This window comes from Megascapheus bottae, chromosome 1, assembly GCF_031878675.1.
Source record: "Megascapheus bottae isolate mThoBot1 chromosome 1, mThoBot2.hap1, whole genome shotgun sequence".
Lineage (NCBI taxonomy): Eukaryota > Metazoa > Chordata > Mammalia > Rodentia > Geomyidae > Megascapheus > Megascapheus bottae.
This window is the reverse complement of record NC_143509.1, coordinates 698,816-715,282: the sequence shown is the minus strand read 5'-3', so window position 1 is coordinate 715,282 and position 16,467 is coordinate 698,816. Positions and strand designations below refer to the sequence as shown.

General features: G+C 59.8%; 3 protein-coding genes across 6 annotated transcripts; 2 read left to right on the top strand and 1 right to left on the bottom strand.

The window, feature by feature from the left end:
- The first annotated feature begins 6,226 nt into the window (after window positions 1–6,226).
- Window positions 6,227–8,435, top strand: Nr2c2ap (nuclear receptor 2C2 associated protein). Its single transcript, XM_090334831.1, has 6 exons — window positions 6,227–6,502; window positions 7,111–7,201; window positions 7,397–7,502; window positions 7,579–7,646; window positions 7,878–8,040; window positions 8,133–8,435. Exons 1-5 carry the CDS (start codon window positions 6,465–6,467, stop codon window positions 7,995–7,997), a joined length of 423 nt encoding a protein of 140 aa, XP_090190957.1. The 5' UTR covers window positions 6,227–6,464; the 3' UTR covers window positions 7,998–8,040; window positions 8,133–8,435.
- On the bottom strand, window positions 7,496–12,307 carry Rfxank (regulatory factor X associated ankyrin containing protein). Of its 4 annotated transcripts, none has more exons than XM_090334795.1 (10): window positions 12,275–12,307; window positions 11,000–11,120; window positions 10,708–10,893; window positions 10,243–10,323; window positions 10,069–10,134; window positions 9,838–9,938; window positions 9,584–9,709; window positions 8,944–9,010; window positions 8,656–8,736; window positions 8,229–8,317 (listed from the first exon to the last, which is right to left on the bottom strand). In XM_090334795.1, exons 3-10 carry the CDS (start codon window positions 10,874–10,876, stop codon window positions 8,262–8,264), a joined length of 747 nt encoding a protein of 248 aa, XP_090190921.1. In that variant the 5' UTR covers window positions 10,877–10,893; window positions 11,000–11,120; window positions 12,275–12,307; the 3' UTR covers window positions 8,229–8,261. The 4 variants fall into 4 exon arrangements, with proteins under 4 accessions (XP_090190944.1, XP_090190921.1, XP_090190927.1 ...); XM_090334801.1 differs by lacking the exon at window positions 12,275–12,307 and adding an exon at window positions 11,766–12,143; XM_090334818.1 differs by lacking the exons at window positions 8,229–8,317; window positions 8,656–8,736 and adding an exon at window positions 7,496–7,623.
- Window positions 12,092–15,629, top strand: Borcs8 (BLOC-1 related complex subunit 8). Its single transcript, XM_090334844.1, has 4 exons — window positions 12,092–12,414; window positions 13,480–13,592; window positions 14,467–14,531; window positions 15,261–15,629. The coding sequence occupies exons 1-4, from the start codon at window positions 12,096–12,098 to the stop codon at window positions 15,373–15,375; spliced, it is 612 nt and encodes a 203-aa protein (XP_090190970.1). The 5' UTR covers window positions 12,092–12,095; the 3' UTR covers window positions 15,376–15,629.
- The last annotated feature ends 838 nt before the right edge of the window (window positions 15,630–16,467 follow it).

The following is a 16,467-nucleotide window of genomic DNA, read 5'->3' as shown; positions in this document are numbered from 1 at the left end:
GATCGTGTGTGATCATGTTAGTGTGTGATCGTATGATCGTGAGTGTGAATGAATGTGATTGTGAGTGCGCGATCGTCAGTGTGTGATCATGTTAGTGTGTGATCGTGTGATCGTGTGTGATCATGTGTGTGAATGAGTGATCGTCGGAGTGTGATCGTGAGTGTGAGATCATGTTAGTGTGTGATCGTGTTATTGTGAGTGATCATGTGTGTGAATGAGTGTGATCGTCAGAGTGTGAGTGTGATCGTGAGTGTGTGATCGTGTGTGAATGAGTGTGATCGTGTGTGATCGTGAGTGTGAGTGTGTGAATGAGTGTGATCGGGAGTGTGTGAATGAGTGTGATCGTGTGTGATCGTGTGATTGTGTGAATGAGTGTGATCGTGACTGTGTGATCGAGTGTGATCGTGAGTGTGCGTGTGAGTGTGATCGGGAGTGTGTGGTGGTGAGTGTGCGCCGTCCCCGCCTCATCTCCGGACCCGGGATTCCTTGTGACTCGGCCTGCGCTGGCAGCAGAGCCGGGGGGGCCCCGTGGGGTCCGAGCTGGGGTGCGGGATCCCCGCGCACGCGCGCTGCGGGCCTGCCCCGAGTGGGGGGCGCGGGGCGTGAGTGTGGGGAGGGGGCGGCGGCGGCCGCGGGGCCTCGCGGGGCTCACGGGCCGCCGGCCGGGCCCGCAACACAAAGAGGCGGGCGGGCGGCTCCACACAAAGACCCGCAGCCCCGGCCCCGGCCCCGGCTCGCCAGCCCCGGCCCCCGCCCCCGCCCAGATGCCGCCGCCGCGGCCCGGCCCGGGCGCAAGTTTGGTGACAGGGATGGGGACCCCGACCCCTCCCCGCGCCGGCCCCGGCCGCGGCCCCGCAGCCCCCGCGGAGGCTCCGGAGGAACAAAGCGGGGTGTGCGGAGATGGGGTCCCCGTCCCTGCCGGCGCCGCGGGCGGGGGCCGGGAGGCGGTGCCGCGCCCCGAGCCCGCCGATGCTCCCCGGAGCCGGGCAGCACCCCGAGCGGGGGCAGGGCCGCTTCCCCGGGGTCGCGCGCGGCGCGGACGCGGCTGATCGGGGCCGGGGTCCCCATCCAAAACCCCGGGGCGTCTCCGCCAGGACCGGGCGTCCCGGGCCGGTGTCTCCCCTCCGGCCGCCGGGGTCCCCGTCTTTCAAACTCGGGGCGCCCCTCTCCGAACCCCGGTCCCCAACGCCTCCTCCCGAGACCCCGCCGCGCCCGGCGCCCCCCCCCCCGCCGTGGGGTGACGCCCGCAGACCCCGCTCCCCTCCCCGCCCGGCGCCCCCTCCCACAGCCCGCGGCCCCGCGGCCCGCACCTGGCTCCTAGCGGGGTCGCATCCCAGGCAGGCGGCACAAAGGACGGACGCAGGGTCCGCGCGCTGGCCCGGCCCGCGCCCCGCGCTGCGCTCCGCTGTCGCTGCTGCCGCCACCACCGGCCGCCGCTGCCGCGCCCGCCTTATAAAGGATCCGGGCTGCTCTGCGCATGCGCCCCACCGCCGCGTGGGGGAGGGGCAGGAGCCCCCCTAGAGCCTGACCCCCGACGGCAGGAGACCCCCACCGCCCCCCACTGCGCCTGACCCCACCCCCACTACACCTGACCCCCACCCCCACTGCACCTGACCCCCACCCCCACTGCACCTGACCCCACCCCCACTGCACCTGACCCCCCACCCCCCACTGCACCTGACCCCCACCCCCACTGCACCTGAGCCCCACCCCCACTGCACCTGACCCCCCACCCCCCACTGCACCTGACCCCCACCCCCACTGCACCTGAGCCCCACCCCCACTGCACCTGACCCCCACCCCCACTGCACCTGACCCTCCACCCCCACTGCATCTGACTCCCCACCCCCCACTGGGCCTGACCCCCCCCACCCCCACTGCACCTGATCCCCTGTCCCCTTTGTCCCAGGAGCCCCTCAATGTCTCCTCAGCCCCATTTCACAGGTGGAGAGACTGAGCCTGGGGAGGCAAATCTTTGAGGTGACTCAGGGCACAGAGAGGACTGGAGAGGAGCAGAGGGGGTCTGGAGCCAGTGGACCTGAGAGCCCAGGGGGCCTCGGGGGTGACTCCAGACCTGGCTTCTGTGTGTGGTTGGCAGGGGCTAGCCAGCCCCTGTCTCTGGTCACATGCCAAGCTGGTTCACTCCTTCAGGCAGGAGCTGCCATTCAGCCCTCCACCTCTGCACCCTGTTTCTCCAGCTACTTCTGCAAGCAACGCAGGGCCTGGAAATGGGTGGCAGGCACGTCCCCCACTGGAGACCCCTTCTCTAACCACCGGGATCCCCTCAGAAGAGAGGAAGAAAGACCATAAGTTCAAGGCCAGCCTGTGTTACACAGGAAGACCCTGTGTGTGTGAGGAGGGTCTGGGGGGTGACAGTAGCTACTCAGGAGACTGAGATCTGGAGGATCATTGTTTCAAGTCAGCTAGAGAAAAAAGGAAAAAGAAAAAAAAAAATAAAAATGCCTAGAACTCCATCAACTGACTAGCAAAATGCTGGACTGGAGGTGTGGCTCAAGTGGGAGAGACCCTGAGTTCAAGCCCTAGTACCGGCAAAGCAGGAAGGCAGGGAGGGAGGGAGGGCGGGAGGGGGACCTGGGTGCTGGGCTACACCTGTAATCCTGAGCATTCCGGAGGTGGGGAACGGGAGAAATAAGGACCAGACGAGCGGGGCACAGAGTTCTCAGGACTTCATCTCCACCAATGAAGAGCTAGGTATGGAAGGGCATGCCTGCGTTCCTATGAGCGGGTGGAGAGGGCTGAGACTCAGCCAGACCTTCTCTGAGGAACACCGCCCTCGCAGGGCCCACTAAGTCCTCACCCCAGAAAGAAAAAACGAAAAAAGCAGCAATTGAAAGCCTCCCATGGGATCCTTGAAGGATGGAACCTACACTCCCCAGAGATTATGTGGCTGCTCACTTTAGAGGTGTCTGGGGAAACTGAGGCTCGGGCAGATGGATCCCCCTGCCTGGCTTGGATGGGTGGCTGATGGGAGATGAACCTGGTCCCCGAGGTGAGCTGGCAGCCATCTCTGCTCCCCCTCCCCCACCTTGCTGAGCTGGAAGAGGTCTGGAGAGGCCTGGCTGGGGGCCCATGCGCTGTTGCCGGGGCTCAAGTGAGGCCTGGGAATCCGAGGGGCTCAAAGGGCTGTTCATAGGCCTCTGAGACTCGCCCCCACCCCCTTTTCAGGGCTTCCTCTGTCTCTGTTTACAAATGGGGGCTGCCGCCAAGGGCAGGAGGGGGAGACAGGGGAGAGGCCCGGAGGGGGGCTGAGCCTCAGAGGCCCAGAGACCCCAGAGAGGGCTCCAAGCACAGCTTAGGACACCCAGGGACAAGTGCCACATGGTGCCACCAACTGCCCAGACACAGCCCAGCCCTGTGGACCTGTGCAAGTTCAGGCAGGAGAATCGGGAGGCTGGCCTGATCTTGACATTCAGGAAATCAGAAGAAAAGCCAGGCTGCTGCCAGGAGAGTCCATGAGACGCCTGTCTCCAGAAATGCTGGACATGGAGCTGTGTCTCAAGGGGGAGAGCACTGCCTTGAGTGGAAAAGTCCAGGGACAGTGCCCAGGCCCCAAGTTCAAGTCCCAGGATAGATACCCTGAAGGAGGCTGCTGTGAGTTGACTGCACGCCAGCCCCTGCCACCCACATGAGTCAGAGCCACAGTGTCCACACCTATCTCCCCGCTGGCCCAGGAGTGGGATCCCCCCAAAGCGGCCCTCCACCCAGGTGCGACATGACCAGGACACACCCCCACACTGCTCTGACCCTCCAGCTCCTCACCCCCAAAACTGTGACTCAGAGATCAGTGGTGAGGGCAGACTGGGGTTCCCCCTCTCGCCTGCCCCAGGACCTCTGCTGCCAACTTTGCCTGTTCTGTGACTCAGTTTCCCTCGTGCAATCAGGGCAGTGGCTTCCAAGGGTTTTCCTCTCTCTGGGCCTCGCCCTCCCCTGCCCCATGCGTGGTGTGGGAAGGGGGGCTGGAGTTGCCAGCCATCCTCCCTCTGGGAAATGAATGGGCCACTTTTGTCTGGGTTCTCAGGGGCCAATTCCCTGGAGAAAGAGGAAGTCCTTTTTATACCCAGGCGCCAGTGGGGCGAGGAGGCGGGAAGCGGGTAGGAGCTGGCCTCAGCCCAGTGGGCACTTGTTCCCCAGACGTAGCCAGGAGCCCGCACCAAAGCCCCCAGGGCCATGCCTACCCTCACTGAGGACCTGAGCCAACTTACCATTTCCTTCTCAATAAAATAGGGGTGGACAGGCCAGCTGTGGTCAGCGGAATGAGCCAGTGAGGAAAAAAACAAGTGGCTTCCAGTGGGACCCTAAGGCCTAAGCCAGAGGGCATGATCTGTCCTCACTGTGTGTGTGTGTGTGTGTGTGTGTGTGTGTGTGTGTGTGTGTATACATACCAGAACTATAGATTGAGCTCAGAGCCTGCCCCATCGCTGTGCTTTTTCACTCAAGGCTGGGCCCCGTCCACTTGAGCCACTACCCTATGTCTGGCTTTTTTGGTGGTTCATTGGAGATAGTCTCTCACACTTTTCTGCCCGGGCTGGCTTTGAGCCATGATCCTCAATCTCAGCCTCTGGGATGACAGGTGGAAAACCACTGGCGCCTGGCTTCTTCCTCACTTCTGATGGGGTGAGGACACCCAGCTTCGGCTTGCAGGCCTGCAGAGCTGGGGTTAGAAGGTGTTGGCTGGTCCCTAAGAAGAGGAGAGCCTGGCAGGAAGTCCTGCAGGACCGGGCATGGGAGCCCCTTCAGCTGTGACCCAGTTTCCCTGCCAGCCTCTCCTGGGTAGGCCTAGGCAGGCCCGGGTGGTGTCCCCAACCCTAGGAGGAAGGGGCAGATCCCAGGCCATTCAGAGACAGCCAGGGTGCCTCCAGCCAGCGACGGGAGCCACTATTCAGATGGATGGCAGCCTGCCCTTTCCCAGAGGCTGCTCCAGATCCTACTTCAGAGAATGACATAATCTCCCATGCAGGCTCCCTGCAGCCCCCCGGGGCTCTGGCTGGTGGGCTGCAGATGCTGTCATCTTAGGCTGGAACAAGCCCAAGGCTGGGCACAGTGGCTCACGCCTGTCATCCTAGCTATTCAGGACACTGAGATCTGAGGATTGCAGTTCAAAGCCAGCCTGGGCACTAAAGTCTGTAAGACTCCAGTTAACCACCAGAAAACCAGAAGTGGTGCTGTGGCTCAGGGAAGGGTGGTAGCTTTGAGCTGAAGAGCTCAGGGACAGCGCCCAGGCCCAGAGTTCAAGCCCCAAGACCAAAAAAAAAAAAAAAAAAAAAAAAAAAGCAGGGCTGGGAGTTTGGCCTAGTGGTAGAATGCTTGCCTAGCATGCAGGAAGACCCAGGTTCAATTCCTCAGTACCACATACATAGAAAAAAGCCAGAAGTGGTGCTGTGGTGCTGAGGCTCAAGTGGTAGAGCTCTAGCCTTGAGAAAGTCCAAGGACAGTGCTCAGGCCATGAGCTCAAGCCCAGAACTGGCCAAAAAACAAAACAACAACAACAAAAAAACCCCACAAGCCTGAGAAGGAAAGTTTGCAAGACGCTAATCTCCAGTAAACCAGGAAAAAAAAAGCCAGGTGTAGAGTTGTGGCTCAAACGGAACCCCAGCCTTGAGTGCAAAGGCTAAGGGATAGCACCTAGACCCTGAGCTGAAGGCCAGGACTGGAAAAAAAAAACAACAACTGTGGTACCGATACATAATGGAATTTTACACAGCCATTAGAAAGAATAAAAGAATGTCATCTGCGGGGAAATAGATGAAGCTAGAACAAATCATGTTAAGTGAGATGAGCCAAGCTCAGAGAGCCAAAGGCACATGCTCTCTCTGATATGCAGAAATTAGATCTAAAATGCACTGGGATATGACAAAATATACAAATTATACAGGATTCTAGATACTCACACACAGTGAGATCGAAAAAGGAGTCTTAGGAGAGAAACACGAAGGCCCAATGCCTAAGTGCATATTTATATAAAGTAATAGACATACTGAAATGAACTCCAAGATACAGAAATAAGAGACCTCCTTTTCTTAGTTTCATAGACTCTGCTTAGGCTGGCTTCTGACCTGAGATCCTTACATCTCAGCCTCCGCGCAGCTACGATTACCAGTGGGAGCCACCAGAGCCCGGTTTACGCCCTTTAAGAGGCGGGCACCGGAGGCGGCCAGCCAGGCCCCGCCCCCGAGCGGGGCCTCACTGCGCACGCGCCGCGCCCACGCGGTTCCGGGTTGGGTCGGTTGCCCAGGTTTGTCCGTCAGCCTGAGTCTCCGGCTTCTCCAGCAAGGGTGTGATCCGGAGACCTGGGCTGGCGAAGGCGCGACATTCCCTCCACCTTCCTCGGGAGGAAGTGCGGGCCGGGCCGGGGCTGTCGCCGCCTGTGACGGAGGTGGCCTTGCGGGGCGAACCCGCGCCTATCAGACGCGACCGAGAGCGTCTGGAGACCCTGGGGAATCCAGATGGCGGAGTCTCTGGTTTGTCCGCTCACTGTGAGCCGGTGAGTGCGGGGAGGGCGTGGCGAGGGCTGCCGGGGCGGGGACTCGACCTTATGGGCGGGGCCAGTGGGAGCCCGCGCTGATAGGCCGGGGCGGATCCTCAGTCATGAGGGGCGTGGCCAGGGGAGCCCGCGCTGATAGGCCTGGGCGGATCCTCAGCCGTGAGGGGCGTGGCCAGCGGGAGCCCTGAGCTGGTCCTTAGCGTGATGGAGAGGAGGGGTTGTTTCTGGCCACTGGTACTAGTCGCTGGTAGGTGGGGAGGGGGCGTGGCTAGTGGAGGAACCGGAGGGCGTGCCCAGTCCTAGCTGCTACTGAGGTGGAGCCTCAGCGATGAGTGGGCGTGGTGGGAGGAGGGGCGTGGCCCGTGGCTGTCCTAGCTGTTGAGCCAGGGTGGAGCCTCTGCCTGGAGGGGTTGGCTACGGTGCTTTTAGCTGACAGATGGAGGAAGGTGGGGCCTGCCCATTCGAAGGGGCGGGGCCTTGGCACCCAGTGAAATGAAGAAGCGGTTGGTAGGTGGGGCAGACCCTCGGTGAGAGGGGCTCAGCGCCATTCCGTGCCCAGTTCTGGACAATGGCGCTCAGCCCCTTTAGCCCTGACACTGGTCCTTCAGAGTGAGCTCCGTGCTGAATCGCAACACCCGGCAGTTTGGCAAGAAGCATCTTTTTGACCAGGAGGAGGAGACATGCTGGAACTCAGACCAGGTGAGCCGGGTACCTCCATCCCAGGTGTGAGTGAGACTCAGAGGACAGGGCATCTTGTGAACTCAGGGAGCCCCAGCTGGGCATTACTGGGGTGACCATGCTAACTAGTGCATGTTGATTGTTGTTCTGCTGTGTGAGAGATGGAGATGGGCCTTGTCCAGCTCTGATGTGGTCCTGTTTGCCCTCTGCCTCCAGGGACCTTCCCAGTGGGTGTCACTGGAGTTTCCACAGTGCATCCGTGTTTCTCAACTGCAGATCCAGTTCCAAGGTGGTTTCTCCAGTCGCCGGGGCCTTCTGGAAGGTACTGGAAGATGGTGCAAGGTGGTCCTTCCAGAGTCCCATACTTGAACTCACTGCCTCTTTTTCTGGTGCTGCAGGGTCACAGGGCGGTGACACTCTCAACAAGATTCTGGACTTCTATCCTGAGGATAACAACTCCCTTCAGATATCCTAGCCTCTGGGTCGTGGGGATCCCTGCCACCTGAGAAAGCTTTGGGTCCACCTAGACTGCAGTGGGAGCGCAGAGCAGGAGGCTGGAACAAGAGATGGCCAGTCTCCACTGTGGCACAAGTTTGGAGCTGAGGATCACCTGGTCTGTGGGGAGGAGGCAGCTAGCCTGGGGCCTGGTGGGTAGTGACTGGAGAACCTACCATCTTCCTTAACTGCCGCTGCTCACGCCTTCCCTGTGCCCACAGCACAGGTGGACCGGCTGAAGGTCACGTTTGAGGACACGACTGACCTTTTTGGCCGTGTGGTCATCTACCACTTGAGGGTGCTGGGGGAGAAAGTTTCCTGACATGGGCAGTGCCCCCTCCCCATGCCCCCACCACCAAGAGAAGGTATTCTGACGTGGGCAGTGGCCCCTCCCCACCCCCCCCCCACCACCAGAAAGCCCTCCAGGGATACAGCGGGGCCTCTCCATTCTGCACAGAAGGTTTATTGGATCCACTTGGAGGATGTATGCCACCGCCTGTCCAGGAGCTGCCTTTGAAGCCACTTCTGGGCCCCCCCAGGCCAGGGGCCCTCGGTTCCCTGAGTATGGGGTCCCCGGGAGCAGCCTTCACTCCGGGTCACTCTGGAAGAGCTTGAGGATGTGGCTCTCCATCGCTTGTTGCACTACACACGGAGCAGGGGGTGGAGTGAGGCCTGGGCCGCTGGACCCCAGGCCTCCATCTGAGCCTCCCGGCCCCGGAGCCAGACTGCACCAAAAATAAACTTCTTTCTAGCCCACCCAGCTCAGGTGTTCCTGTAAGCTAAGATTTCTCCCTGTCCCAGCACAGGGCTGGGGGCTCCCATGTTCCCCCTGGTGCCATGCTGGGCCCTGAGCCAGGACAGGGCAGAGTCCGGGCAGGGCACACCACGGCCTGTTTATGATACGGCCCCACAGCATCTCACTACCCCAGGGATCCCTGGCCCCCTCTGCTGCCCACTGTGGCCCTGCCTTTCAGGCCCACCTTTCCGGTATCCCAGGGCTACAGCCAGATCCATGGGGGTGTAGCCGGAGTCCGCCTCGGTGGTCAGATCGGCGCCATGGGCTGTGAATCAGGGCAGGCACTGTGGCGGGCCCCAGACCTCCCCGGGACGGAGACACTGAGGGCTCTGAGCCTGCCTGTCTCCTCCAAACCATTTGGTTCCAGGCATGGAAGGCGGAGGGACTCTGCTTCATTATCCTGACCCAGACGCCCTCCCCAAGTCCCCAAATCCACCCTCTGCAGAGAGGATGGGGTCCTGTGCACACTCACCCAACAAGGCCTCCACACACTTGACATGGTTCCCCCGCACGGCGTACAGCAGCGGCGTCCCTCCATTCTGTTGAGAGTGAGGGCACAGGACCTGGGCTCTAACTTTCCCCACGAGGGCCCACACGCCTCAGATTTCCACTTCATCTGAGCTACTCAGCGAAGATATGAGGATCGTGGTTCAAAGCCAATCCAGGCAGAAAAGTTCCTGAGAGTCTAATCTCCAATTAACCACCCACCCCCAAAGGAAAAAAAACCAACAACTAGGAGTGGAGCTGTGGCTCAAGTGGTAGAGTGCTAGCCTTGAGCAAAGGGACAATGCCCAGGCTGTGGGTTTAAGCTCCAGGACTGGCGTGAGCCCATGCATACCCTCCTGTGCACACACACACTTCTAGTTCAATAGGAAATTCAAAAGGTGTTTCACATTCAAGCTTATCCTGTGTTCCTTGGCTTCCATATCCTTTCCTCCAGGAAACTTTCCCTTGGTGACCTCTGGGCTACACAGATCAGGTGTGAGGGCAGGTGTACCTGAGTTCCCTCTGGGGGTTCCGTGTGTGTGTGTGTGTGTGATGAACGCAGGGCCTCACACAGGCCAGCCCAGCTCTCTACCTCTGAGGGACTGCAGGCAGGAATGGCCCCTCACCCAGTCAAAGATGTTGATATCCACATCGTAGTCAAGCAGCAACGCCACGATGTCCGTGTAGCCACCCATGCTGGCCAGGGACAGGGCGCTCTCCCGTTCCTTGGCCAGGATGTGGGGGTCGGCACCCTGGGGGGGACAGACAGGCAGTGTGGGGAAGCCTGGGGCATCTGTGCCCCATGCAGGAACCAGAGCACACTGCAACCCCAGCCCGTCCCCCTGGTGTCCCTCACACCCCTGGCTGGCCGGGGACGCACCCATTCAAGCAAGAACCGGACGGTCTCGATCTCCCCGAAGGCGGAGGCCCAGATGAGGGGCGTGAAGCCTCGCTCGTCCGGTTTGTTGATGAGGTTGTCCCCTGGCAGGGGGAAGGGACCACTGACTGACCACACCCCAGGCTGCTCCCTGCCCCGACCCCGTGTCTTCTCCCAGCACAGGGCAGGCAGGCCTGGGGTCCCGGGAGGGGGGGCACACGCAGAAGTCCACACCTTTCCTCAGGTATTCCTTAAGCTGGCTCAGCTCCCCCTGCGCTGCGAGCTGGTGGATGGACAGAGCTGGAGGCCAGAGAGAGGCAGTGTCCTCACCCACCCCGATACCACTCCTCCCTCCATTTACACTGCTGCTCCTCTCAGCCCCTCCAGCCCAGCTCAGGACCTACTCACAGTCCAGGGTGGCAGGCAGGGCTGAGACCTCATTGCCTCGCTGCCGGTTGGTGAGGGTGGTGGAGTGCTTCAGAGAGCTGCCTGCCAGCGAGGTGGGAAGAGGGAAGGAGGAAGGCTTTAGGTCTCCCCTGGCATGTCTGTGTCTTGGTGCTCATGGCGTTCTTTTTTATTTTGTGCCAGTACAGGGGTTTGGATGCTGTCTCTGAACTATTTTGGTCAAGGTAAGCATTTGAGCAGTGACTCTATTATCCACATCTTGGAGATAGTCACAGACTTTCTTGCCTGGACTGGCTTTGAACCTTGATCCTCTTGATCTCAGCCTCCTGAGTAGCTAGGATGACAGATGTGAGCCACTAGGGCGTCTGCTTTTGTTCCCTTCCCTCCATTTCTTCAGTGCACTGATTTCCGCCCATCCCACGTCCTGAGTCACAAGGACAGAGCTGACCCTGCGCCTGGATCTCTTACCCTGCAGGGAGGAGGCACTGGGATCAGCCTCGGGAGTCCCAGGCTCTGGGGTGCAGGGAAAGAGACTGAGGACCACAGTGTCAGCGCCATCCTCAGCTTCATCACCCAGGGCCTCTTGGTCAGGGGATGGCTCAGTCAGGAGGTTCTCTGCGGGTGTGGGGGGCTCCATGGGGGACTCTGATGGAACTGCAGAGAGAGAGAGAGAGAGAGAGAGAGTTGCTCTATTAAGGAGGCACCTGCTGTGCACTGCAGGGCAGACCAGGCTGGAAATGAAAATCAGGGTTCAAGGCACCTGTAGCCCGCAGAGCTTCAGAGCCCGGAGTCTGAGTCTGTAGCCTGGGTTTGAATCCCCTTACTCGCAGACTGTGAGAAGTCAGACATGTGTCTTAACCTCACTGGGCCTCAGTTTCCACCTAAGTCACATAAAGAAATGGAGATCAAAGCAATTCAGTTCTGTTATTAGCACTGCAGACGCTTGAATGCCAGCAAGGCTCAGTAAATATTTCCTCTGGTTTCTGTGACAGGGGACCTCGGAGATAAGTCAGGAGCACCCACAAAAGATGAAATGAGGCCAGTGCTGTGGCTCACGCCTGTCATCCTAGCTAATCAGGAGGCTGAGATCTGAGGATCGAGGATCAAAGCCAGCCCAGCACTGAAGAACTTGAGACTCTTTTCTCCAATTAACCACCAGGAAACCAGAAGTGGGGCTGTGGCTCCAGGGGTAGGCGGTAGCCTTGAGCTGAAGAGCTCAGGGACAGCGCCCAGGCCCAGAGTTCAAGTCGCACGACTGAGCAAAATAAATAAATAAACAAATGAACTGAGTTCCAATTCCACCCAACCAGCCCGAATCATCCCGGAGCTCCGCTGGCCTCCACGAGCCTCCTCTGCCCCCTACGTCGCGAGCCCGGCTCCCACAAAACTTGGGGGGGGCCCAATTCACAAACTTCTCCATTGAACTGAAGAGGGAGCTGGCGGGAGAAGGAAGCCTCAGCGCCGTGGCCTCCTCTGCCCGGACAGACCAAAACCTCGAATCTCCTACATGGCGCCAGTGCACGCACCCCCATTCTGGAGAAAGGATCTACACCGCTGAGCTGCCACGGGCCCTTTAAGACTCAGGGAAGGGGCGTGGCTTCCGCTGAGCCCCCAACCAGCGCCCTTGCGCCTGCGCGTGCCCGCCCCTACGGCTCGGAAAGCGGGCGGCGCCTCAGAAAGAGCGGAGGAACGTTCGGCTTCCGGGTTCCCTCACTCCGGCTCCGCCCACAGCATTCCAGGGGGAACCAATCAGCTTCCTTACTCGGGCTCCGCCCACAGTGGTAACCAATCAGCTCCAGTTATGGGCGGTGGGCGGGGCTTGTCTGCGGCAGTTCGCGCTGCCAAGTAGGCGGGACATGTGGAATTTAAAGGGACATGGTAGCCGCGCGGCCCCTTCCCCCGAACGACGTCCCCGCGGTGGTCCCAGGTGTCCCCAGCGCGCGCAGAAACCAAAGGAAGGCCTTTCTACGTCCCTGGCGGACGGGCTGGCCGCCCCGCCGCCTCGGCCGCCCCCCGCCCCTCCGCCCGCACTCACGGCCGCCGTCCGGTCCGGCACGGAGGAGGACCCCGGAACTGCGGCCCCGCGGCGTCCGCAGCCCGCCCCGGACTTCCGGTTCCGCCCGCCGCGGTCGCCCGCCATGGAGGAACCCGAGATGCAGCTCAAGGGGAAGAAAGGTGGGGCGCCTCCTGTGCTTCTGGGCCTGTCGGCCGGCGAGTTCGGTTCCGGCCGCGTGGCCGTCCTGGTTCAATCCCCGGCTCCCTCCGGGGACAGACAGAAAAACCCGGGGCCAAGGCCCCGTCCCCCTGCGGGACAGGCGGACGTTTGAACGGTTTAAGTTAGATGACATAACCGCCTGTCATCCTTGCGACTCAGGAGGCTGAAATCTGAGGATCAGGGTCCAAAGCCAGCCCAGGAACTGAAGAACGTGAGACTCGATCTCCACTTAATCACTAGAAAACGGATGTGGGGCTGTGGCTCAAGGGTAGGGAAGTAGCCTTGAGCTGAAGAGCTCAGGGACAGCGCCCAGGCCCAGACTTCAAGCCCCATGACCCACAACAAAACAAAATTAGATGACATTTAAAATTTAATTCCTTGGGCCACGAGTTTGGCCTAGTGGTAGAGTGCTTGCCTAGCATGCACGAAGACCCAGGTTCGATTCCTCAATACCACATACATAGGCAAAAGCCAGAAGTGGTGCTGAGGCTCAAGTGGTAGAGCTCTGGCCTTGAGAAAGTCCAAGGACAGTGCTCAGGCCCTGAGCTCAAGCCCAGAATTGGCAAAAAAGAAAAAAGAAAAAAAAAAAAGAAAAGAAAAACCTCATTCTTTGTACGCTATGGCCACATCTCAGGCACTTGAATCGGCTAGTGAAGGAGGCCTCAGCCTAGGGTTCAGCTATTGGGATGAAAAATGCATCTCCAAGTTGTCCTGGTGTGGTGAGGGATACTTGCTTCTATCTTATCCAGTGTTCAGCCATGGCTGGGGCCAACCAAGAATAAGAATCCTAGGTGACTGAGGATAAAGGAATCAAAGGGCCCTGAGCCAAAGCTAGAAAGGGAAAAACTGTGAATTCACCTTCTACCTTAGTGTCCTCTCAATTGAGGCCCTGTTGGAATCTTCTCAGCCCATCCCTGGGACTGCAGGTGACAGCCACCTAGGCAGGGCAGGGGGTTACTACACAGGTGTCAACTCTGGTGTGTCATTGTGTGTAGTCCAATGCTTGTCCCTTTATCCCCAACCAGTCACAGACAAGTTCACCGAGAGCGTCTATGTCCTGGCAAATGAACCGTCAGTGGCACTGTACCGACTGCAGGAGCATGTGCGCCGCTCACTACCTGAGTTAGCCCAGCACAAGGTGAGCCTGCCCTGCCCTGCCCTGCCCTGCCCTGCCCTGCCCTACTCCTCTGCCAGGATCCCTACAGCTGACCAGGGGATGTGAGAACAGGTTGTGCAGACAGGAGCAGCCAGTGCAAAGGACCTGAGATGTGGGGGTAAAAGCTTGTATGGGCCTGTTGAGGGACGTGGGATCACATCCAAGAAAACCAGAAGCTGGGCCAGGAGTGTGGCCTAGTAAGTAGAGTGCCTGCCTAGCATACAGGAAGCTCTGAGTTCCATTCCTCATTAACACAAACACAGAAAAAGCTAGAAGTGGTGCTGTGGCGCAGATGGTAGAGCTCTAGCCTTGAGAAAGCCAAAGGACAGTGCTCAGACCCTGAGTTCAGTCCCTAGGACTAGCAAAAAAGAATAAAAGAAGAAAAGACAAGAAAGGAGAACCAGGCTGGGAGTTTGGCCTAGTGGTTAAAGTGCTTGCCTATCATGCATGAAGACCCGGGTTCGATTCCTCGGTACCACATACATAGAAAAAAGCCAGAAGTGGTGCTGAGGCTCAAGTGGTAGAGCTCTAGCCTTGAGAAAGTCCAAGGACAGTGCTCAGGCCCTGAGCTCAAGCCCAGGACTGGCAAAAAAAAAAAAATAAATAAAATAAAATAAAATGTTTTTAAGTAGTAGTGTCTTAAAAAAAAAAAAAAAGAAAAAAAGAAAAAAAAGGAAAGGAGAACCAGAAGGGACTAGGTGCGTGGCTCAGCAGCATAATGCTTTAATCCTGCTGTGACCAAGGGAGGCTCCTGGCTCCCATCCATGTTGCAAAAACAATATGTTGGGAAAAGAAAATATGGTAGAAGATCTCTGTGAGGGACTCTTCCTCCTTGCAGCCTCCCTTATCCCCACAGGCTGATATGCAGCGGTGGGAAGAGCAGAGCCAGGGAGCCATCTACACTGTGGAGTATGCCTGCAGGTGAGAGCCCCAGATCACAGCCCCCTTGCCTCTCCTCCTGGGTGTCCATCTGCCTGCCTGGCAAGCATGAGGTCCTAGTATCTATCCTAAATAAAACAAACAGCACTTATTAGGATGTTGGCCCCTCCAGGCCCTGGCAGCCTGGGGTAGGCTTTCCTGCCATGTTGACTTAGTAGTCAGTGCTGCTCTGGTGGGTACAGCAGGGGTGGGGGTGGGTAGGCTTTTCTCGAGTCTGAGCTTCCCTTGGTGTGTCTGTTTGCCGAGGTGGCAGGCTGTGCTTACTGGCAGGAAGCTGCCATCTAAGAGGAACGCTGGATTTGAGGTTGCCCCCTCTCCCCTGCTGGAATGGAAGCCAGGGCCCCACGCATATGAGACAGCCCCCCCCCACACACACCCCAGCAGCCCAAATTCTGGATGTGACATTTCTGAGGTTCTCCCTCTGTAGTCCCTTGGATCTTGCTCTGCAGGTGAAGCCGGGGCTCCCCCCACCACAGGACCCCCTACCCCCACCCTCCACGCAAGCTCTGCACCACACAGGCACTGCCATCCCGCAGCAAATACACCAATGCACCAATCACAGGCCAGCCCCGCCTCCCTCGGCGCCGCCCACACAAGCCACGCCCCTCGGGCGCTACCCATGCTGAAGCCCGGGAGGTGCGGCTCAGCTTCAGCCACACCCCCCGGGCCCCGCCCCTCGTGGGCCCCGCCCACCCAGCCCTTCTCTTGCAGTGCTGTGAAGAGCCTGGTGGACAGCGGCATCTACTTCCGCAGCGTGGAGGGGCTGCTCAAGCAGGCCATCAGCATCCGGGACCACATGAACGCCACCTCGCAGGGCCACAGGTAGCTCGGGGGCCCGGCGCCTGCCCGCTCCCTCCGTGGACGTCGATCCGCGGGGCCATCCCGATGCTCTGCGGACGCGGACGAGGCCAGCCCGGGACCGCAGGCCCCGTGGCCCGGCACAGGCCCCAGCCTGGAGGCGCCGCCGTGCTGGGGCCGTGCTGGGGCAGAGGCCGGGGTGCTCTCCGGGTCCTCTCCCGCCCTCTCCACCCCGCCGCTCTCTCTGTGCCGCCTGACTTAATAAAACTCGCCTGCGCCGCAGCCCCCGCCTCTCCGGCCCTGAGAACCCCAGCTCCGAGCCGGTCCCCCGGCCCTCCGGAGACCGAGGTCTGAGGATCGCGGTTCAGAGCCAGCCCGGCGGGACAGCCGAGTGACTCCTCCCTCCGGGACCTCCAGGAAACCGGAAGAGCGGCCCAGAGGAGGAAACATGAGCACAGAACCAACCCCAGGCCTGGCAGGATCCTGGGCTCCAGGCCAGCTACATCTGATCTGTTTCGTTGCAGCCCTGAGGAGCCGGCACTGGCCCCGCCCCTGGCACAGGCCCCGCCCCTGGCACAGGCCCTAGCCACGCCCACTCCAGCTGATGGACACTCGAGCCCCTCGGCCTACCCCCAGGTTAGTGCCAGGCCTGCTGGCTGCCCCTCTCCGAGCTAACCCACCTGCCTGGTTCTGGCCTGGGCCTCTTCTTGGGCCTCTGCTTCTTCTGTCTTTCTGACTCTGCCTCATCAAGCCACAGGTTCTGTCCTGACCCCTGAGATCCCACTCCAAGACATGAGAGCCTGTGGGCCCCTCCTGCCAGGTGTCACTCATGGCTTCCCAGAGCAGCGTCCCCTGACACTGGAGCCTCCACCTGCTATGTGGCTCAAGCACAGGCCTCTGTCTCTGCTCCCTCCTCCTGCAATTGCTGCCCGATGGCCCAGGCTTGCAGGGGCAGGGCTGGCGGGCCAGCTGACGTCACACTGTGTGACAGGTGTGACCACTCAGTCACGCAGGTGGCATGGCATACCAAGTTGGTCGGACAGCCCTGCTCAGGTGGCATGGCCTGGTGCTTTTGCCAGAGCAGAGCCCTCTCAACCAACCTGGTCGTGAAGGCCCCTGC